This window comes from Narcine bancroftii, chromosome 5 (assembly GCF_036971445.1).
Source record: "Narcine bancroftii isolate sNarBan1 chromosome 5, sNarBan1.hap1, whole genome shotgun sequence".
Classification (NCBI taxonomy): Eukaryota; Metazoa; Chordata; class Chondrichthyes; order Torpediniformes; family Narcinidae; genus Narcine; species Narcine bancroftii.
The window spans coordinates 182,292,782-182,315,645 of NC_091473.1; the positions used below are offsets into that span (position 1 = coordinate 182,292,782).

The 22,864-nt window shown below is 45.8% G+C and overlaps 1 protein-coding gene across 1 annotated transcript in view; it reads left to right on the top strand.

Moving 5' to 3' along the window:
- Nucleotides 1–8,022: 8,022 nt before the first annotated feature.
- The window catches only part of LOC138764296 (uncharacterized), a 37,452-nt gene continuing 22,610 nt past the window's right edge, over nucleotides 8,023–22,864 (top strand). Inside the window, exon 1 of the mRNA XM_069940027.1 lies at nucleotides 8,023–8,125. Coding sequence (XP_069796128.1) covers nucleotides 8,077–8,125 — 49 coding nt within the window. The 5' untranslated portion in view covers nucleotides 8,023–8,076. The remainder of the gene's footprint in view (nucleotides 8,126–22,864) is intronic.

The following is a 22,864-nucleotide window of genomic DNA, read 5'->3' on the forward strand; positions in this document are numbered from 1 at the left end:
TCGGAAACAGGCCTTCTCGGCCCCTCTAGTCTGCACTGATTGAAATGATCTCCTCTAGTCACATCTACCCGCTCCCTGCCCATAACCCTCCAACCCCCTCACATCCATGCACTCATCCAACCTTCTCTTAAAGGACAAAATTGACCCTGTTACAACCACCTCTTCTGGAAGGTCATTCCACTCAGCCACCGCTCTCTGAGTGAAGTTTCCCCTCGTGTTACTTCTAAAGATTTGCCCCCTAACCTTTAACATATGACCCCTCGTTCCAATCTCCCCTACCCTCAAGGGGAAGAGCCTATTCACATCTATTCTGTCTATTCCTCTCATAATTTTAAACACCTCTATCAAATCCCCCCTCAACTTTCTACGCTCCAATGAATAAAGACCCAGTCTACTCAATCTTTCTCCGTACTGCAATCCAGGCAACATTTTAGTAAATCTTCTCTGCATCCTCTCTACCCTATTGATATCCTTCCTATAATTTGGGGCCCAGAACGGCACACAGGATTCCAAACTTGGCCTTACCAATGCCTTGAACAGTCTCAACAATGTTCTCCCCATGTCTGCGTGGATCAGACCCCTCTGGTTTTTCCTTCCTGAAGTCAACAATCAGCTCCTTGGTTTTGGTGACATTGAATGCAAGGGCTCTCATACCTTGATGAATGGCTCAATCCCAAAATGTCAGTTCTGTATTTTGATCTTTTCAATATAAGGGACACTGTTTGACCAGCTGAGTTTCTCCAGCTTTGTTTTTACTTCAAACACAATGTTCTGCAGATTTTTGTGTTTTACTTCTTACCTTTGAGTGCGAGGTTGTTGTTGGTGACACTGTTCAGCCAAGTTTTCAATCTCCCTCCTGTACGGTGACCCATCCCCTTCCTTTATACAGCCCACTGCTGTGCGATCCTTGGCAAATTTGTAGATGCTGTTATTGTCGTACCGAGCCCCATGGTCGCAGGTGTACAGTGAGTAGAGCAGGGGGCTAAGGACACAGCCCTGTGGTGCTCCAGAACTGAAGGATATTGGGGAGGAGAAGTTCTTCACTGATTGTGGTCCGGAGGTGAGGAAATCAAGGATCCAGTTACAAAGAGGGGTGTTGAGTCCCAAGTCTTAGAGTTTACTGATCAGTTTTGAGGGGATGACGGGGTTAAATACTGAACTGTAGTCGATAAAGAACATCCTGACGACTGCATCTTTGCTGTTCCAGGGCTTTGTGTAGAGCCAGGGAGATCTGTTACGTCTTAGGTGAACTGGAATGGATCCCTGTCACTGCTCAGACAGGAGCTGATAAGCTTAATTACCAGCCATATGTATCTCTATTTACATTTCTGTCTTGTGCATATATACCTTTTATCTTGATTACAGATAAAGTTTCAAGATTCTTATTATCATGTATAAAACAAGTGTAATATTACATGAAACTGTCTTTAGTTTACCTTAACGCTATGATTCACCATCTGCAGGAATTTCCCGGCACCCTTTCCAGTCAGAGAAAGAGAAGCAAAAGAGGGTCCCTTCAGAATCACTGAGTGTCCAGGGATTCACCTCCAGTGCTCCTGCAGCCTCTTCAGCCGGTCTCTAGCAGTCCACAGCCACTCCCTTGACCGCAGCCTGTGTGGGTTAGTGGCAGAGCCCCATCGCTGGTCCGCCACTGTAGCCACCGACCCGTGGGCCGTCTCCTCTCAAACGGGGAAGTCTTCTGGTACCCTGCGCTGGTCTGGTGTTCCTCTGGAGCCTGCGACCCTTCGAGGCCTTGTGCCCACAGAGTCTGCGACCCCTCGAGGCCTCAGGCCCAGTTACCGACAACTAGAAATTCTGCCTGGGCAGCAGGTAAAAGAATCTCAGGGTTGTATGTGATGCCATGTATATTCTCTGGAAATAAATTTGAACTGGTTCTGGTAGCTCAATGGTTGGAGCACTGGTCTTGTAAACCAGGGGTCGAGAGTTCATTTCTTGCTGGGCCCTCATTTCTGTGAGGGGCGCGGGACAATGTGGTGACTCTCTGTTTGGCTTACAGTAGACAAGGTTAAAGAATTTCTTGCATGTTACCTGCTAAATGTAGGTTTACATGAGAATAATGGAAACACTACCTTTTGAACATCTGTGACTATGGAGTCTCCCTCCTTCCCCTCTCCCATCAATGTGATCTGGGATCGTTGTCTGAAGAGGGTGCGCAAAATCATCGAGGACCCCCTTCCACCCCACACATGGCGCCTTTCAACTGCTCCCATTGGGGAAGAGATCAAGGAGGATTGGAGCCAGCACCACCAGGCTGAGGAACAGCTTCTTCCTCAGTGAGAACACTGAACGCTCAAAGGAACAGCTCACGCTGACCCTCTAAGATTCTCCTATTCCCGATACAACATTTATTTGTGTAGATGAAATACTTGTCCGGCATGTGTATTGTTGGTCCCGCGGCGCGGGCTACACACTCTACTGGTCTGGCAAGCCTTCGGATGAACGACGCCTATCTGGTGTAGGCTTCATGGTCAAGAGCTTCATTGCCTCCAAACTCGAAAACCTTCCGACAGGCCTCTCGGACCGAATCATGTCCATGCGACTCCCACTTCAAAACAAGCGTCACATCACCCTCATCAGTGTCTATGCTCCAACCCTCCAGGCGGAACCAGCAGAAAAGAACAAGTTCTACACCGACCTGCGCAACCTCATCCAACGTACCCCTACAGCCGACAAGGTTGTCATCCTGGGCGACTTCAACGCTCGTGTCGGCAAAGACTCAGAAACCTGGCCAGGAATCCTGGGCAAGCATGGCGTCGGCAAGTGCAACGACAATGGGCGCCTCCTGTTGGAGCTCTGCGCAGAACAGCGGCTTGTCATTACAAACACCCTTTTTCAGCAGAGGGACAGCCTTAAGACCACCTGGATGCATCCCCGATCCAAACACTGGCACCTCCTGGACTACATCCTGGTGCGAGAAAGTGACAAACAAGATGTGCTCCACACCAGGGTCATGCCTAGCGCGGAATGCCACACTGACCACCGGCTGGTTCGCTGCAAGCTCAACCTTCACTTCAAGCCAAAGCCCAGGAACAATAAAGCCCCCAGAAAGAGGTTCAATGTTGGAAAACTGCAGTCAGACGAAGCGAGAGGAAACTTCCAGGCAAACCTCAAAGCAAAGCTCGACGTTGCAACCCGCCTCACGGACCCGTCCCCTGAAACCCTCTGGGATCAGTTGAAGGCTACCATACTGCAATCCACTGAAGAGGTACTGGGCTTCTCCTCCAGGAAAAACAAGGACTGGTTTGACGAAAACAGCCAGGAAATCCAGGAGCTGCTGGCAAAGAAGCGAGCTGCCCACCAGGCTCACCTTACAAAGCCGTCCTGTCCAGAGAAGAAACAAGCCTTCCGTCGCGCATGCAGCCATCTTCAGCGCAAACTCCGGGAGATCCAAAATGAGTGGTGGACTAGCCTCGCCAAACGAACACAGCTCAGCGCGGACATTGGCGACTTCAGGGGTTTCTACGAGGCTCTAAAGGCTGTGTACGGCCCCTCACCCCAAGTCCAAAGCCCGCTGCGCAGCTCAGACGGCAAAGTCCTCCTCAGCGACAAGATCTCCATCCTCAACCGATGGTCAGAACACTTCCAATCTCTTTTCAGTACCAACCGCTCAGTCCAAGATTCCGCCCTGCTCCAGCTCCCTCAACAGCCCCTAAGGCTAGAGCTGGATGAGGTTCCCACCCTGGATGAGACATATAAGGCAATCGAACAACTGAAAAGTGGCAAAGCAGCAGGTAAGGATGGAATCCCCCCAGAAGTCTGGAAGGCTGGCGGCAAAACTCTGCATGCCAAACTGCATGAGTTTTTCAAGCTTTGTTGGGACCAAGGTAAACTGCCTCAGGATCTTCGTGATGCCACCATCATCACCCTGTACAAAAACAAAGGCGAGAAATCAGACTGCTCAAACTACAGGGGAATCACGTTGCTCTCCATTGCAGGCAAAATCTTCGCTAGGATTCTACTAAATAGAATAATACCTAGTGTCGCTGAGAATATTCTCCCAGAATCACAGTGCGGCTTTCGCGCAAACAGAGGAACTACTGACATGGTCTTTGCCCTCAGACAGCTCCAAGAAAAGTGCAGAGAACAAAACAAAGGACTCTACATCACCTTTGTTGACCTCACCAAAGCCTTCGACACCGTGAGCAGGAAAGGGCTTTGGCAAATACTAGAGCGCATCGGATGTCCCCCAAAGTTCCTCAACATGATTATCCAACTGCACGAAAACCAACAAGGTCGGGTCAGATACAGCAATGAGCTCTCTGAACCCTTCTCCATTAACAATGGCGTGAAGCAAGGCTGTGTTCTCGCACCAACCCTCTTTTCAATCTTCTTCAGCATGATGCTGAACCAAGCCATGAAAGACCCCAACAATGAAGACGCTGTTTACATCCGGTACCACACGGATGGCAGTCTCTTCAATCTGAGGCGCCTGCAAGCTCACACCAAGACACAAGAGAAACTTGTCCGTGAACTACTCTTTGCAGATGATGCCGCTTTAGTTGCCCATTCAGAGCCAGCTCTTCAGCGCTTGACGTCCTGCTTTGCGGAAACTGCCAAAATGTTTGGCCTGGAAGTCAGCCTGAAGAAAACTGAGGTCCTCCATCAGCCAGCTCCCCACCATGACTACCAGCCCCCCCACATCTCCATCGGGCACACAAAACTCAAAACGGTCAACCAGTTTACCTATCTCGGCTGCACCATTTCATCAGATGCAAGGATCGACAATGAGATAGACAACAGACTCGCCAAGGCAAATAGCGCCTTTGGAAGACTACACAAAAGAGTCTGGAAAAACAACCAACTGAAAAACCTCACAAAGATAAGCGTATACAGAGCCGTTGTCATACCCACACTCCTGTTCGGCTCCGAATCATGGGTCCTCTACCGGCACCACCTACGGCTCCTAGAACGCTTCCACCAGCGTTGTCTCCGCTCCATCCTCAACATCCATTGGAGCGCTCACACCCCTAACGTCGAGGTACTCGAGATGGCAGAGGTCGACAGCATCGAGTCCACGCTGCTGAAGATCCAGCTGCGCTGGATGGGTCACGTCTCCAGAATGGAGGACCATCGCCTTCCCAAGATCGTATTATATGGCGAGCTCTCCACTGGCCACCGTGACAGAGGTGCACCAAAGAAAAGGTACAAGGACTGCCTAAAGAAATCTCTTGGTGCCTGCCACATTGACCACCGCCAGTGGGCTGATAACGCCTCAAACCGTGCATCTTGGCGCCTCACAGTTTGGCGGGCAGCAGCCTCCTTTGAAGAAGACCGCAGAGCCCACCTCACTGACAAAAGGCAAAGGAGGAAAAACCCAACACCCAACCCCAACCAACCAATTTTCCCTTGCAACCGCTGCAATCGTGTCTGCCTGTCCCGCATCGGACTGGTCAGCCACAAACGAGCCTGCAGCTGACGTGGACTTTTTTACCCCCTCCATAAATCTTCGTCCGCGAAGCCAAGCCAAAGAAAGAAAAAAATGTATGTTATGTCTGGTTGTGTGTCTGCGTGTTTTGCACCGAGGACCGGAGAACGCTGTTTTGTTGGGTTGGACAATCAGATGGCGATAAACTTGATGGGAGAGCAGGCCAAGAAGATTGGTTCTTTTCCGGATCCTTTTTCCAGAGGGTTATTCCTAAGAAGGATAGGGACCCATTAAAAGTGGGAATTATAATAGGTAATAATTACGATCATTTATATGAATTGAATTATTTACCTTTATTGACTATTTAAATATGATTTAAATCAGTGGAAAGATTTACCAGTAACGTTAATAGGACGAGTTAATTGCGTAAAAAATGAATGTCATTCCCCACATTCAGTACTTTTTTCAGTCTATTCCATGCAGAATTCCCCAAATATTTTTCAAAGATTTGAATGCTTTGGTGAGGACATTCTTATGGAAAGGTAAAATGGCGAGGGTGTCGCTGCAGGAAAGGACTTGGAAATGTGCTTTAGGAGGATTACAACGTCCTCATTTTCAGCGCAACTGAAATTTATTAATAGAAAGTTTGAAGTGGATCAACCTTTGGTTTGGGCCAAGATTGAACTGTCTCAGATTGACGAGAAGAGGATGGTTCAGTTTATTTATAAATGGAATTCTCAGCTTTTACAGAGCTATAACTTACCAGCGTTGAAACATTTAATGGAGTTATAGATAAGGAAGAATGGAATGAAATCTCGGCTAAAACCCCTTTCTTTCATAATAAGCTTTTTTTCTTTTTCATTAAATAACCGGCTTTTGAAAATGTGGGAACAGAAAGGAATTAAGTTGGTGGAGGATTGTTTTGAAGCTGGGCATTTTATTTCGTTTCAGAGAAATGTGAAATTTCTTCAAATACCCTCTTATCATCAGGTCAGAGCCTTAATGTTGGATAATTTTGGGCGTATGCTGCCATTGCCTGGGCGGTCTAAATTTGAAAGTTTATTTACTGAAGGGATTTATATCTGAGATGTACGCTTTATTACAGAATGAAATGACTAAGATGGAGATTCATAAATCTAAATTAAAATGGGAACAAGATTTGTCTATAACTATTTGTCAAGATGATTGGATGACTGTATGTGAGGACAGTATGACTAAAATTGTAAATGTGGTTCATTATAACTTTATTCACAAGTTAAATATAACTCCTGAGAAGTTAAGGAAATATGTTTATTTCTTTGGAATTATGTTTTAGGTGCCATAAGAAAGTTAGCTTTTTCCTCCACTCTACTTGGTTATGTGAGACCTTTTTGGAATAGAATTAAGAAAGTTTTATTTAAATTTAAAATTTCACTTGATCCTTTGGTATTTTTATTGGGTTATATTAAGAAATTAAAGTTTGGAATTAAAATTAAACCGCGTTCAGGTGCTCGGACACAGATAATGCATCGGCAGATGCGGCTGGGGGGGTGCAGCTGGGATGTTCAGCTGGCCGCAGAGAAGATGCCTTTCTGTCACCTGAACATGCTGGCTGAAGGAGAGCCACATCCGAGCGAACGCAGCTCCTGTGGACTGTAGTCCCACTTCTGCTTTCAGGTGCAACGGGGGTGGGGTGGGGGGGGGGAAATTCTCTGAGCCGGAGAATATACCTACAGGAGGAGGGTGAGGTAAGTGGTCCTCCTGGCCAGGTTCTCCACCCGACAGCCACATTGGGGTAGAATAGGTGGCTTTACAGTCGGGTATTCTGGCCACCTGAAAGCGGCTTTAGATAAGGTCTCACATTGCTTTTCTGAGATTGGCTTTAGCTGTGGCAAGAAAATGTTTGGCAATTACTTGGACTGATTTGAGTATTCAACGGTGGCCCTCGGAAATGAGGTCTTGTATTCCATTGGAAAAGATAAGATAATGTACAATTTATGTAATAATTATCCTTTTTTTGTAAAAGTTTGGAGCCCGGGTATGAGATATATGAGTTTGAAATTGTACTCATTTATTTGTCCCACGGCATTAGGGTGGCACCAAACCATGGCCATGGTTGATGGTTATGATGTAAGTTGATCTATCTTCTATCCTTTTTCCTTTCTTTTCGAGTAGATTAGAGGCGATTGGGGGATGATATGGGAAAAATATTATGTATTCACTTGTATTTTGATTGTATGGCTTATTTTGATTAATAAATAAAATGTAAAAAAAACTTGATGGGAGTCCATTGAAGTGTTTGAGTGTCTTTGTCTCTCTCTCTCTCTCTCTCTCTCTCTATCATCCCCTTTCCCTCCCTCCCCCCTTCACCTTGTTCTCCGTCATCTCTCTTCTCTCTCTCTCTCTCCTTCCATCTTGGCTTTTTAGCACCAGTCCTGATTCTTTCCCTCTTTTCCTTCCCTTCCCACCCCCCCCCCCCCACATATGTCTCCACTGTTCCCAAACCAGGGATAACCTCTCTAGCTTGCAGAGGGCGGATTTTGTCCCGTTGGAGTGGGAACCACATTAATGTAAACAGCATCACCCATTGGGAACACTGCCAAAAGCTGCGGGGCTATGGGTGTAGCTAACTTGTATAAAATCTGGTTGACAGGTGGACAGAGCCTAGAAAATACTGTAGAAACGAGAGAGGGTGACGGAGAAACACAGGGATGCAGTGGTTTGCTGGGATTTTCACTGTTTGTTCTCTCTTTGCTGAAGGTGAGGCTTTGGTTCAATCACCCAACCCTGGCTTAGGTCATGCAGAATGTCAGGAAATCTCAATATCTGACTGGTAAGCTATCTGACACTTGCCGGAGATTTGAGTGTCGAGGCTGTGTCGGGTAGGTTGATGGAGAAGGAAGGGCAAAGGTTTAGAGGGAACCTCTTTATACCAAGAATGGTGGGAGTGTGGAATGTGGTGAAAGTGGGCTCAATTTTAACATTTAAGAAGAATCTGGATGGGTACATGGATGGGAGGGGTATGGAGGGCTATGGACTGGGTGCAGGTTACTGGGACCAGTCAGAAAGAATTGTTCGGCCCTGTTTCTGTGATGTAGTGTTCTATAAAGGATGGGAGGGGAGGAGTTGAGTGGACCCACTTGAATTGCCTGCTGTCTATGTGTGGAGAAGGGGGTCGGGGGAGGTGAGGGAGTTCTGGGGATCGTAGGCCGGTGATGGTGGAGGAATGCGGGCAGATTTTCCAGCTAAGGGGGTGATGGAGGGGAACCTGAAGTTGGTGGTGCTTTCCCTACCCAGCCTCCACTCCCCCCACCGCCCCCCCCCCCATGATGGTTCAGGAGGGGGTTGCTTCATCCTGGGACGTGAGCTCTTCGCTCACTGTGGAAGAATGTTCTGTTGCAATCCTTGCTCGTGCCTTCTGGATGGGATTGGGGTGGGGGAATGTGGTGGATGCAGAGCGCATGTACTAACTCCACCCAGGGGAATAGGGAATGTTCCCCACACTCTGAGCCCTTGCCTTGTCAATGGGGTGTGGGAGGGGAAATGTGGTGGATGTAGCGCATGGACTAACTCCAGCCAGAGACATGGAGAGGGTCCATCACTCTCCTGACACGTGCTGCATTGATGGGGGAGGGCGTGATGTGGTGAATGCAGAGTGCATTTTACTAACTTTATCCAGTGTGGTGGGAAGTGTTTCTTCACATTTCTGACCCCATGCCTTGTCAATACGGAGGGAAATGAGTTGGAAGTAGAGAGCATGGACTATATTAAATACTATATTTAATGGCATATAACACCCACGCACTTACAACCCCCCCCCCCCCCCCAATTTCAGCAAGAATGTATAAAACTTTAGTGTACATGTTTTAGTATATTTACGGGTAAGCAGGTCTCGTGAGACCTGGCCTTGGTGGCTACCATGTTGTATTTGACATTGATTCATTGAGAGCGAATGCTTGGATGAACGGGTATGTGTTCCTTATATGTCCAGGTTAGCGGCTGCATCAGCAGCGGCATTCGGCAGGGGTTGGTGATGTTAGGGTTAGGGGCAGTGGTGCTTGGTGGGGGGCCTTCAAGTGGTGCCCTGGGTCCTAGGTTCCCTTCCTCCCTGATACCAGGCCCTGGCGGCAATACCGTGCTCTCCAAAATGTCACCTTTGCATATAAGTCCCAAGGGTGGGGGGGGGGGGGTTTAGAGAGATTTGTTTAGAAAAAAAGGGCGGGGAGGTCTTATGTGCCTTCAAATACAGTAACTCCACCCAGGGGATCAGGGAGGGTTCCTTCCCCCTCCTGTCTGTGCTTTGTCGATGGGGTAAGGAATGAGGCAGATGAAGAGTCCATGGACTAATTCCACCCAGGGGAGTGTCTTGGAGATGGGGAGAGGTGGACTTATGGAACCAGGAATGGATTTGTGCCCCTGTCCCTCCCAAAAAGATCCCCATCTTCTGAAGTCAGAATCAGAATTTATTGTCATGAACAAGTCACGAAATATGTTGTTTGGCGGCAACATTACAGGGCAAACATTCATATAAACCACCTTGCAACAATCAATACATATAGTATATGAAAAGTGAGACTGTGTCTCTGGTTCATTGTCCATTTAGGAATCTGATGGCGGAGCGGAAGAAGCCATCCTTGTGCTGCTGGGCAGTCATCCTCAGGCTCCTGTATCACCTTCTCGATGGTAGCAGAGTGAAGAGGGCATGGCCTGGGTGGTGGGGGCCCTTGAGGATAGAGGCTGCTTTTTTAAGACTGCCTCATGTAGATATCCTCGATGGAGTGAAGTCTGGTGCCTGTAATGTTGCAGGCTGAATTAACAACCCTCTGGAGATTTTTCTTGCCCTGAGCTTTGGCACCTCCATACCAGGCAGTGATGCAACCAGCCAGGACGCTCTCCATGGTCCACCTGGAGAAGTTTTCGAGAGTCATTGGTGACGAACCGAATCTCCTCAAACACCTCACGAAGTCTAGCCGCTGGCGAGCCTTCTTCGTGATTCCAGCAACATGGAGGGTCCAGGACAGATCCTCGGAGATGTTGACCCCCTGAAATTTGAAGTTCTTGACCCTCTCTGCTGCTGGCCCCTCGATGAGGACTGGGTCGTGTTCTCCCGACTTCTTCCTGAAGTCTACAATCATCTCCTTGGTGGTGTCATCGGGAAATTTGTGGATAGCATTAGAATTGTGCCTGGCCACAGTTGGCTAAGCACCATCCTTGGGGTGCGCCTGTGTTGATCATCAGTGAGGAGTCATTGGGTCAGTGGGGCGTGAAGTCTTTGAACGACCAATTCCATTTAGATGTAGGTCAGGTCCTGGCATTGAACATTGCTTTGATCCAGATGTTGCTAAAATCTTTGTTCTGCTTGCTATCCAGGCAGGTCAATCGATAAACATCACAACGAGGAATAAAACGGGGATAAAAACTGGAATTCAGGACGAAGTGTTTGAGAGAACTTAGTTCAATGGTGCAAGAGGATCAACTTTTAACATGTGAAGGTTGTGTTCAGAATCTGATTAGAAAATAAATTATCCTTGAATCTGAGGTGGCTGTCCTTGAAGTAAAAACACGACACTGGAGAAACTCAGCAGGTCAAACAGTTTCCATTATGTAGCAAAGATAAAGATATAGAATTGACGTTTCGGGTTTGAGCCCTTCATTGAGGTGTGGAAAAATGTTGGCAAGCGTCCGAGCAAAAGAGTAGTGGGGGAAAAGCGAGGTTGCAAAGGCAGGAGGTGATAGGTGGAGAAGAGAGGAGGGGACAGTAGAGATCAAGGGGAGGAGGGATGGCTGGGTGAATAGAGAGGGAGGAGAACTGGAAGGGGGAAGGGGAGAGTAGAACTGGAAGGGAAGAGAGAGTGGGAGAGGAGAACTGGAAGGGGGAAGGGGGAGGAAGGGGGGAGGAGAGGAAAGCAGGTTGGCAGAAACTGGAAAAGTTGACAATAATGCCACATTGCTGGAGAGCGCACAGATGGAAAATCAGGTGTTGTTCCTCCAACCCTCTTTGACGGCTGTATTTGTGGTGAGGTAGTGAAAACTAGATTCAATATTGGCTATGTGGGAGAAGCCAGAGAGTGGTGGTGGATGATTGCTTCTCAGACTGGAGGCCTGTGACTAATGGTGGACCTCAGGGAATCGGTGCTGGGACCATCATTATTTGTAATTTTTTACCTAGGTGGCACAGTTAGAACGGCGTTTAGCATAACGCCTTTACAGCGCCAGCAATCAGGACTAGGGCTCAAATCCTGTGCTGACTGTACAATCTCCTGGGGGCTGCATGGGTTTCCCCAGGGGCTCTGGTTTCCTCTGACCCTTCAAAACATACCAGGGGTGTAAATTTGGCTCCACGGACTCATGGGCTGAAAGGGTCTGTTACCGTGCTGTATGTCTAAATTTAAAAAAATAATAATTTAATTTTAATGTAATGTGATAAACTGGATCAGCAATTTGCAGATGACACGGAGGGGTTGTGGATGGCGAGGTAGTTTTTCAAAGCTTGCAGAGGGGTCTGGACCGGCTGGGAAAATGGGCTGGAAAATGGCCGATGGAGTTTAAAGCAGTCAAGTGTGAGGTGTTGCAGTTTGGAAGGACAAACCAAGAAAGGACGTACACGGTGAACGGTCGGGCACTGAGGAGTGCGGTAGAACAGATGGATCTGGGAACACAGATACAGAATTCCCTGAAAGTGGCATCACAGGTGAACAGGGTTGTAACGAGTTTTTGGCACATTGGCCTTCATAAATCAGAGTATTGAGTCCAGGAGTTGGGATGTGATGGTAAAGTTGTACAAGACATTGGTGAAGCCAGTTTTGGAGAATTGTGTGGGTTAAAAATTTTTTTTAGTCATTCAGCCCACCAGTCGGTGTCACCCAAATACACCCAATTAACCTACAGCTGGTACATTTCAAACGGTGGGAGGAAACTGGAGCCTCTGGGAAAAACCCACAGAGACATGGGGAGAACATACAAACATTTTAGAGACAGCGTGGATTTGAACCCTTGTCCCGAGGCTGGCTCTGTAACAGTGATGCATTGACATTACGATAACCGAGCCGTCCTTTTGGTTACCAAATGACAGGAAAGATATTAGATAGAAAGAGGGCAGAGAAGATTTACTGGGATGTTGCCCGGACTTCAGGAACTGAGTTACAGGGAAAGGTTAAACAGGTTTGCACTTTATTCCCTGGAGTGGAGAAGAACGAGGGGAGATTTGATATTTAAAATGATGAGGAGGGGGTGAGACAGAGTAAATGTAGGTCGGTTTTTCCCACTGAGGGTGGGTGAGATACAAACCAGGGGACGTGGGTTCAAGGTGAAAGGGGAGAAGTTCAGGGATGGTGGACCTGCTGCTCCACCGGGTCCAACTTCCCAGTTCTGATGTCGCCGGCTCCGTAGAGGGCCGTTGACAAAGCAGACGGTGTTTATAAGTAAAACCTGGCTACAGTGGAGGTCTGTTCCCAAGATGGCAGCGCCTGGGCTGGGCAGCTGACCACAAGGGATTGCAGACTCTGGGGGAGCAGTGGACCGGTGCAGGGCACCAGAAACAGGGAGAGCACCTAGCTCCCAGCTCCCAGTTGAGAAGGAGAAGCAAAGGAGGTGACCCCACAGGGATGGTAACTGGGGCGGTGGACCAGCGAGGGGCTCAGAGGCCAAGGGACCCACACAGGCTGCGGGTGACCTGCGGATGGGGGATCCTCATGGTTCATGGGAACCAGGTATCGGATCTGGGATTCGAGAGGGAGCTGAGGGCAAGAAGGGGCTCCCGAAGCTGGCCTTGGGGGCCAAATCGTGTCAGAGGTTCAGATCCAGAGCTCGGGCTGCCGATGGGGTGATCTGATTGGCTGCAGAGGCTATGGGAGGCGAATTCACGGACACGGTGACTCTGAAGGAACTCTCTGTTACTTTTTTTTCTCCTGTACTGTAAGAGGCGGCGGGCAACACTAACAGTGACTCTTCGTCTGCCTTTCAGCGAGTGGAAGGCGATTTTGTGTAATATTACACGTTACGTGACAATAAAGGAATCTTAAATCTTGAATTTACCTGATGGAACCATCAAATCAGCCATCACCTGCATTTGCTTCCATTTCCTGTGCATTTGCCCTGGCTCCCTCCACCCCCACGCACAACAAGAACAGGATTCCCATTGTCCCCACCCACCACCCCACCAGCCTCCACATCCAACGTATTATCCTTCACCACTTCTGCACCTACTGTGTGAACCCACCACCAGGCACAACATTCCCCTCTCCGCATTTTCCCTCCCTCCGCACCAATCGCATCCCCCCCTCCTCGGCACCTTCCTCTGTGGCCGCGGGAGAGGGTCCATGTACCCACAACTCCATTCGGGGCCCCGAACAGGCCTTCCGAGTGAAGCAACACTTCACTTGTGAATCTGCAGGGGTCATCTACAGCATCCAGTGCTCCCGCTGCGGACTCCTCTATGTCGGAGAGAATGTACTGGGAGATTGCTTCGCCGAGCACCTTCTCTCTGTCCGTCACCCATTTCAATTACCCTGCCCCATTTCCTTTCCAACATGTCTGTCCATGGTCTCGTGCTGAAACCACTCGCAAATTGGAGGAACAACACCTCATCTTCCGCCTGGGCGCCCTCCAACTGGATGGCATTAACAGTGACTTCTCTGGCTTCTGCTTGCCCAGTCCCCATTCTTCCTTGCCTTTCCCCCTGTGCCTTCTTTCCTTCAGCTCTCCACTCCCTTCCCTCTCTATTCACAGAGCCACCCCTCTCCCCTGTTTGCTACTGACCCTCCCTCTATACTCCACCTACTGCCTGTAGGACCATGCACCTCCCCCTGCCCCTCCTGTTCACCATTTTGTTTGGGCACCTGCCCTCAATTTGTTCGTACCTTGATGAAGGGCTCAAGCTGGAAATGTCGGTGCTGTATCTTTATCTTTGCTGTATAAAGGACACTGACCTGCTGAGCTTCTCCAGTGTCGAGTTATTAAATCAACCACAGGGTCTGCAGATTTTCGTGTCGAAAACCCGGACCTCTTTTACCCCCCCCCCCACCCCCTCCATTAAATGAGACGGCATTGAATTGGGCCAATGGGGTACCCTTGCTTCATATCCCACCACAGACACTAGGCCCCTTTCAAACTGCTGTGTAAAATGGGGTCAACCGGGCAATTTGCCTGGTTAGTGCCCCAGTTATGCGGCAGTTAGAAAGGGTCCAACCCGGTCAAACCCGTCAGAACCCAACTAAACTTACCCAGGATGCACCAATTTGAACATGAAAATGGCTGACCCACTTATTCCAGGCCACACCAGCGCTTGCGTGCGTATGTCACTGGGCATCCGGCATTACTTCTGGTGAGTGCGTGACATGTCACCGCGGGGAGGGATCCCCCTTAAATCACTGGGTTGGCGATTTAATGGGTCGGCCCCCCCCTCCCTGCGATTTGAAAGGTGCTGCCCCAGTGATCGCATCCCCAGATAAATGCAGCACCATCTCAATATCCTTCTGTAATGTAACCAGGGCTCTGAGAGCAAACCTGTGGTACAACATTTCAAGGATGCCAGATTGCTTCACTGATCCTCTGCTCCACCCATCTGTGATCTCAATAATAAATACCTCTTTACCCTTTGACATAGCTGGTGCTATCCTGTAATGGTCACGTTGAATCGTCTTCAAGACTCCACATTCTTTGAGTGTCATGACTGAAGTATGTGTAGGGGAGAATTTTGGGTCCAGTGATCGTAATTAGTTTCAAGCTAATTATGGAGAAGTAAAACAGGAAAACCCCCAGGCCCCGTGTTTGAAGTGAAAACACCCACAATGCCGGAGTCAGCCTTTATGTAGCAAAGGTAGACACATTACCAATGTTTTGGGCTTGAGCCTGTCATCAAGGTGTGAGAGAATGCAGACAGGCATCAGACCAAAAGGGTAAGGGAGTGGTGGTGTGGTCGCCAAGGCAGGAGGGAGGGAGGGGACGGCAGTGAGCAAGGGGAGAAGGGATGGCTGGGTGAAGGGGAGGGAGGAGAGCTGGAAAGGAGAAAGAGGAGAGCAGTTCAGCAGAAACTGGAGAAGTCGATGTGTGCCCGGATGGGAAAATCAGGTGTGGCTCCTCCAGTTTGCGGGTGGTCTTGGTGGGACAGTGCATGAGGCCATGGACGAACATGTGAGTGCAGGAGTGGGGTGCTGAACTGAAATTAGCGACTGGGAGGTCCCTGTCACTGTTGCGGATGGAGCGAAGGCGCTCAGTGAAGCCATCTTCCATCTGGGTCTGGGCCCCGGGCTGAGATTCCAAATCAGAGAAAAGTCAAATTTGAAGAAATGAGAAAGGGGCAGAAACAGTTGGCATTAACATTGTTACAGCGCTGGCAATCAGGACTGGGGTTCAAATCCCATGCTGTCTGTAAGGAGTTTGTATGCTCTCCCATGTCTGTATGGGCTTTCCCTGGGAACTCCGGTTCCCTCCAACTGTTCGAAATGTACCACAGGTTGTAGGTTAATTGGGTGTAATTGGGCGGCACAGACTCGTGGGCTAAAATGGCCTGTAACCATGTTGTATGTATAAATTAAAAAACTTAATCTAGAATGCGTGGACTGGGATACGTTGTTTTTGGGCAAGGATGTGTTAGGTAAGCGCAAAACTTTCAAAGGTGAGATTCTGAGAGTATAATCCTGTCAGGATTAAAGGCGAGGTTAGCCGGCATAGGGAACCTTGGCTTTCAAGGGATATTGGGGATCTGGTTCAGGAGAGGTGTATAACAGGTACAGGCAACACGGAGCAAATGAGGTACTTGACGAGTCTAAAAAATGCAAGAAAAATCTCAAGGCAGAAATCAGGAAGGTTCAAAGAGTTGTAGACAACCCCTGCAGATTCACAAGCGAAGTGCTGCTTCGGCAGACAATGGGTCCTGAGGGTTTCTACAGGTATATTAAGAACAAAAGGTTAGTAAGGGATAAAATTGGTCCTGATGAAGATCAGTGGTCGACTTTGTATGGAGCCAAAAGAGACGGGGGAGATAGTAATTTTTTTTTCATCAGTTTTCACTCAGCAAATGGGCACAGAGTCGAGGGAAGTGAGGAAAACGAGCAGTGAGGTCATGGAACCGACACAGATTAAAGAGGAGGAAATGTTCACTGTCTTAAAGCAATTAAGGTGGATAAATCTTCAGGGCCTGATGAGATAGTCCCCTGGACCTTGAGGGAGGCTAGTGTAGAAACTGCAGGGCCTCTGTCAGAAATATTTAAAATGTGCTTAGCCATGGGTGAGGTGCCAGAGGGGAGTTCACGTTGATTAAAAATGGCTTCAAAAGTAACCCTGGAAATTACAGGCCAGTAGTGGGTAAATTATTGGATGGTGTTCTCAGAGATCAGATGTACAATTACTTGGATAGTCAGAAACTGATTGGGATAGTCCACATGACTTTGAGCATGGTAGGACATGTTTTACTAACCTTATAGTTTTTCGAGGAGGTTATCAGGAAAATTGATGAAGGAAAGGCTGTGGATGTTGTCCACATGGGATCAGTACTGGGACCATTGTTGTTTGTCATCTGTATCAATGTTCTGGATGATAATTTGGTAAATTGGATCAGCAGGTTTGCTGATCGGAGGCGTTGGGGACGGCAAGGACGGTTTTCAAAGCTTGCAGAGGAATCTGGACCAGCTGGAAAATGGCTGATGGAGTTTAATGTAGACAAGTGTGAGGTGTTTCATTTTGGAAGGACAAACCAAAGAAAGGACGTACTCAGTAAACAGTCGGACACTGAAGAGTGCGGTAGATCTGGGAATACAGATACAGAATTCCCTGAAAGTGGCATTACTGGTGGACAGGTTTGTAATGAGAACTTTTGGCACATTGACCTTCATAAATCAAATATTGAGCCCAGGCGTTGTGATGTTGTGGTAAAGTTGTATAAGACATGGGTGAGGCCAAATTTGGAGTATTGTGTGCAGTTTTGGTCACTGAACTACAGGAAAGATCTCGATAAGATAGAAAGAGTGCAGAGATTTACCAGGATGTTGCCCGGACTTCAGGAACCGAGTTACAGGGAAAGGTTCAACAGGTTCGGACTTTATACAGAATCAGAATTTATTGTCACGAACATTTCCAAGATTTTGTTGCTTTACACAGCAGAATTACAGGGGCAAGTATTGGTATAAACAACATTTTAAAACAAATAGATTAGTGCAAAAATAAGAGAAAGTGAGCCAGTGTCTGGGGTTCATTGTCCGTTCAGGAATCTGATGGCAGAAGGTACGCTCTGGGCGCTGGTCTTCAGGCTCCTGGAACTCCTTTCCCGATTGGAGCAGAGTGAAAAGGCCTGGGGGTGGTGGGGATCCTGGGGGATAGGGGCTGCTTTCTTTTAGACTGCTTCTTGTCGATGTCTTCAATGGGGTGAACACTGATGCCCATGGTGGCGCAGGCTGAGTTAACAACCCTCTGTAGCTTCTTGTCCAGTACAACTCTGTGGATTTGAACGAGACATTAAAATGATGAGGGGGAGAGACAGAGTAAATGTAGGTTGGCTTTTCCCACTGAGGGGAGGTGAGATACAAACCAGGGGACATGCGTTCAGGGCGAAAGGGGAGAAGTTTAGGGGAAGCATCTTCATGCAGCAAGTGGTGGGAGTGTGGAACGAGCTGGAGTGGTGAATGTGGGCTCTTGTTTTATCGTTAAAGAAGAATCTGGGGGGGGGAGTCACGTGATGGAGTAGTGGCCGGTCAAGGAATTCCAGCCCTCTCCCGAAAAGTTAAAAAAAAACACACAAAGCACAAAGGTACAAGATTAAAATTTATAATAAAGTAAAAATAAAGGTGAGAAGAAAATGGCAGCGAAGAGAGAAAAGTCAAAAACAACGGGAAGAAAAGAGGAAGAAAGAATGTCGGAAGAAGAAGGTGAAGGCCTTACCTGTCCGAAGAGGCCTGCCGCGGAGAGAGAAGCCCGCTCCCACAGGTCAGTGGAAGTCCCGGGCTCGGGACTACAAAAATGGCTTGCAGAGCTGAGTAAAAGTGCGCAACCGCGCATGCGCATGAAAAAAACCACACTGACGGGAGGGGGGAACAGTTGCGGAGTCGATCTCCACAGCTGAGAGAGACACCTGCATCACAGCAGCAGGTGCAGAACACGGACAATAACGACAACAAGAAAGAAGAGGGTAAAAAGAAAACAAGGAAACAACAGATGGTCAATCCAGAGGAAGAAGAAGAAGAAGAACAGAAAGAAATGGAAGAAGAAGAGAAAAGCAAGACAATGGATGTATCTTTTTTTAAAGAATATATGGAATCAGTGAAAGAATGGCAATTACAAGAATTTGATGAGATAAAAAGAAGAATTAAGAATGCAGAAGAAAGAATGAATAAAATGGAAGTGGCCATATCAGAATTGGCAAAAAGAGTGGAAAATATGGAAAAACGAGAAACATTTGTAGATATGGAAGTAAAAGACTTAAAAGAGAAATTGGAAGAATCTAATAAAAAAGATAAAGAAGCACAGGAGCTGTTAGCTCAGAAGATAGATATGATAGAAAACTATAATAGAAGAAATAATATAAAGATAGTGGGCCTTAAGGAAGATGAAGAAGGCAAGAATATGAGAGAATTTATAAAAGATTGGATCCCCAGGGTCCTAGGAAGACCAGAATTACAGGAAGAAATGGAAATAGAGAGGGCACATAGAACATTAGCCCCTAAACCACAACCGCAACAAAAACCAAGATCCATTTTAGTAAAATTCTTAAGATATACAACAAGAGAAAATATATTGGAGAAAGCAATGAAGAAAGTAAGAGAGGACAAAAAGCCACTGGAATATAAAGGTCAAAAAATTTTTTTCTATCCAGACATAAGTTTTGAACTCCTGAAGAAGAGGAAGGAGTTCAATACAGCAAAAACGATCTTATGGAAAAAAGGATATAAATTTATGTTAAAGTACCCAGCGGTACTTAAAATAGTTATTCCAGGGCAACAAAACAGACTATTCTCGGATCCAGAGGAAGCAAGGAAATTTGCAGAACAACTACAAAACAAGCAGAGAGATGAAGACATGTAATGAGAGTAAAAATGACCACGAACTATATGTATGTGTGTAAAGGGGTATATGTGTGTATACATATAGTGTGTATACATGAATGTATCTGTATTTAGATGAAAATATACAGAGTATAGACAAGAATTAATAAGGGAGGGAAAGGGAATAGAGGGAATAAGGAGGGAATTAAAAGAGTGACCTTTGGGGGGAGTCACGTGATGGAGTAGTGGCCGGACGGTGAACTCCAGCCTTCTCCAGAAAAGTCAGAAAAAACAAAGGAAAACACAAAGGCACAGAAATAAAAGTTAAAGAAAAGTGAGTATAAAGGTGGAAAGAAGATGGCGACAAAAAAAGAAAAATCGAAATCAACGGTAAGAAGAGAGGAAGAGAAGACAACGGAGGAAGAAGGAGAAGGCCTTACCTGTTCGAAGAGGCCCGCGGTGGAGAGAGAAACCCGCTCCCTCAGGTCGGTAGAAAGTGGACTACAAAAATGGCTCGCTGAGCCGAGTAAAAGTGCGCAACCGCGCATGAAAAAAAACACACCGACGGGAGGGGTGACCAGCTGGGGAGTCGATCTCCACAGCCGGCAACGACAGCTGCAGAACACCTGCAGCAAGAGAACACAGAAGACAATGAAAACAAGAAAGAAGAGAAGAAAAGGGCAACAAAGAAACAACAGATGGCCAACCCAGAGGAAGAAGAAGAGGAAGAGGAAGAGTACAGTGAAATAGAAGAAGGGAAAGGCAAGATAAAGGATATACTTTCTCTTATTAAAGAATACATGGAGTCATTTAAAGAGTGGCAAGCGCAAGAATTTAATGATTTAAGAAGAAGAATAAACAATACAGAAGAGAAAATGAATAAAATAGATATGACCTTAACAGAAATGGGAAAGAAAATGGACAAGATGGAAGAGCGGGAAGCAGCAGTAGAAATGGAGGTAGAGGACTTAAAAAAAAAATTAGAGGAATCTAATAAAAAAGTTAAAGAGACACAAGAACTGTTAGCTCAGAAAATAGATATAATGGAAAACTATAACAGAAGAAATAACATAAAGATAGTGGGCCTTAAGGAAGATGAAGAAAGCAAGAATATGAGAGAGTTTATAAAAGATTGGATCCCTAGGATCCTAGGATGTCCAGAACTACAGCAAGAAATGGAAATAGAAAGGGCACATAGAGCACTGGCCTTTAAACCACAACCACAACAAAAAGCAAGATCTATTTTAGTAAAATTCCTAAGATATACTACAAGAGAAAAGGTACTGGAGAAGACAATGGAAAAAGTAAGAGAGGGCAACAAGCCACTGGAGTACAAAGGGCAAAAAATCTTCATTTATCCAGATATTAAGTTTTGAACTCCTAAAGAAGAGAAAGGAGTTCAATACAGCAAAGGCGATTTTATGGAAGAAAGGGTATAAATTTATACTAAAGCATCCAGCGTATTGAAAATATTTATTCCAGGACAACAAAACAGACTATTCTCGGATCCAGAGGAAGCACGAAAATTTGCAGAACAATTACAAAATAGACTGAGGGATGAAGACGTGTAATGAGAGTAAAAATGACCACAATTTATATGTATGTGGGTAAAAAGGTATAAGAGTGTATATGTATAATGTGCATACGTGAATGTATCCGTATTTAGAGGAAAATATAGATAGTATAGACAAGAATTAATAAGGGAAGGAAATGGAATAGAGGGAATAAGGAGGGAACTAAAAGAGTGACCTTTGTTACATATGAAAAGTGAAATCTTTTCTGGGGGGGCTGGGTGGGGAGGAGTTGCGGTCACTGCAAAATCAGCTGACGCTTGCGAGTGAATTCGCAAACCCAAATGGAGAGGGGAGATGTGGTTGTCCGACAAGGGATAAAGGACAACTCAGGAGGGGAAGGGGAGATTGGGGCTAAAGAAGTTTTAAATAGGAGAATAAGGAAAATGTTTGATGTTTTAGGAATGCTGTCTTATAAAGGGTTTAAAATAAGGAAACAGAAATGGAAAAGGAGGAAAGGTAATGATGGAAAAACGGAAAGGGAAGATAAACAAAGTATAAAATGGCTACGTTGAACTATATGACTTTAAATATTAATGGAATACATAACCAAATTAAAAGGAAGAAAATGCTAAATTTACTGAAAATAGAAAAAATTGATATAGCATTTGTGCAAGAAACACACTTAACTGAATTGGAGCACAAGAAATTAAAGAGAGATTGGGTAGGACATGTAACAGCAGCGTCATAAAATTCAAAAGCAAGAGGAGTGGCTATATTAATTAGTAAAAATGTGCCATTTAAAATAGAAGAGGAAATAATAGATCCAGCAGGGAGATATATAATGATAAAATGTCAGATATATTCGGAGTTTTGGAATCTACTCAATGTATATTCACCTAACAAAGAAGATCAAAAGTTTATGCAAGATATCTTTTTGAAGATAGCAGATATGCAAGGGAACATATTAATAGGAGGGGATTTCAACCTGAATTTGGATTCAAATATGGATAAAACTGGGAAAAAAATTAACAGAAAGAACAAAGTAACCAAATTTATAATTAAATCAATGGAAGAAATGCAACTTTTGGATATAAGGAGGAAACAACACCCAAAAGAAAAGGAATATTCATATTACTCGGCTAGACATAAAACATACTCAAGAATAGACCTATTTTTGTTATCAGCTAGTATGCAAGATAGAGTAAGAAAAACAGAATATAAAGCTAGAATATTATCGGACCATTCACCCTTAATATTGACAGTAAAGCTAGAGGACATCCCTCCAAGAATGTATCGATGGAGATTAAACCCCATGTTAGTTAAAAGGCAGGATTTTAGAGAATTTATTGAAAAACAAATAAAAATGTATTTTGAAATAAATACGGAATCAGTAGAAGATAAGTTTATACTATGGGATGCAATGAAAGCATTCATTAGAGGGCAAATAATAAGTTATGTAACCAAGATGAAGAAGGACTATAATCAGGAAACAGAGCAGTTGGAAAGGGAAATAGTAAATATCGAAAAAAAATTAGCAATGAAGGAAGATACAACTAAAAGAAGAGAATTGGCGGATTAAAAAATAAAATATGAAACACTACAAACATATAAGGTGGAGAAGAATATAATGAAGACAAAACAGAAATATTATGAACTGGGTGAAAAAACGCACAAAATCCTAGCATGGCAGCTTAAGACAGAACAAGCTAAGAAAATGGTATTGGCATCAAGGAAAAAAGACAAACAAATTACATATAATCCAAAAGAAATTAAGGAAAACTTTAGAGAATTCTATGAACAATTATACCGAACTGAAAACGAAGGGAAAGAAGGGAAAATAGATGAATTTCTGACTAAAATTGAACTACCAAAACTACAAATAGAGGAACAAAGTAAATTGACAGAACCATTTGGAATAGTAGAAATACAAGAGATAATAAAAAAATTACCAAATAATAAGACACCAGGAGAGGATGGATTCCCAATAGAATTCTACAAAACATTTAAAGACT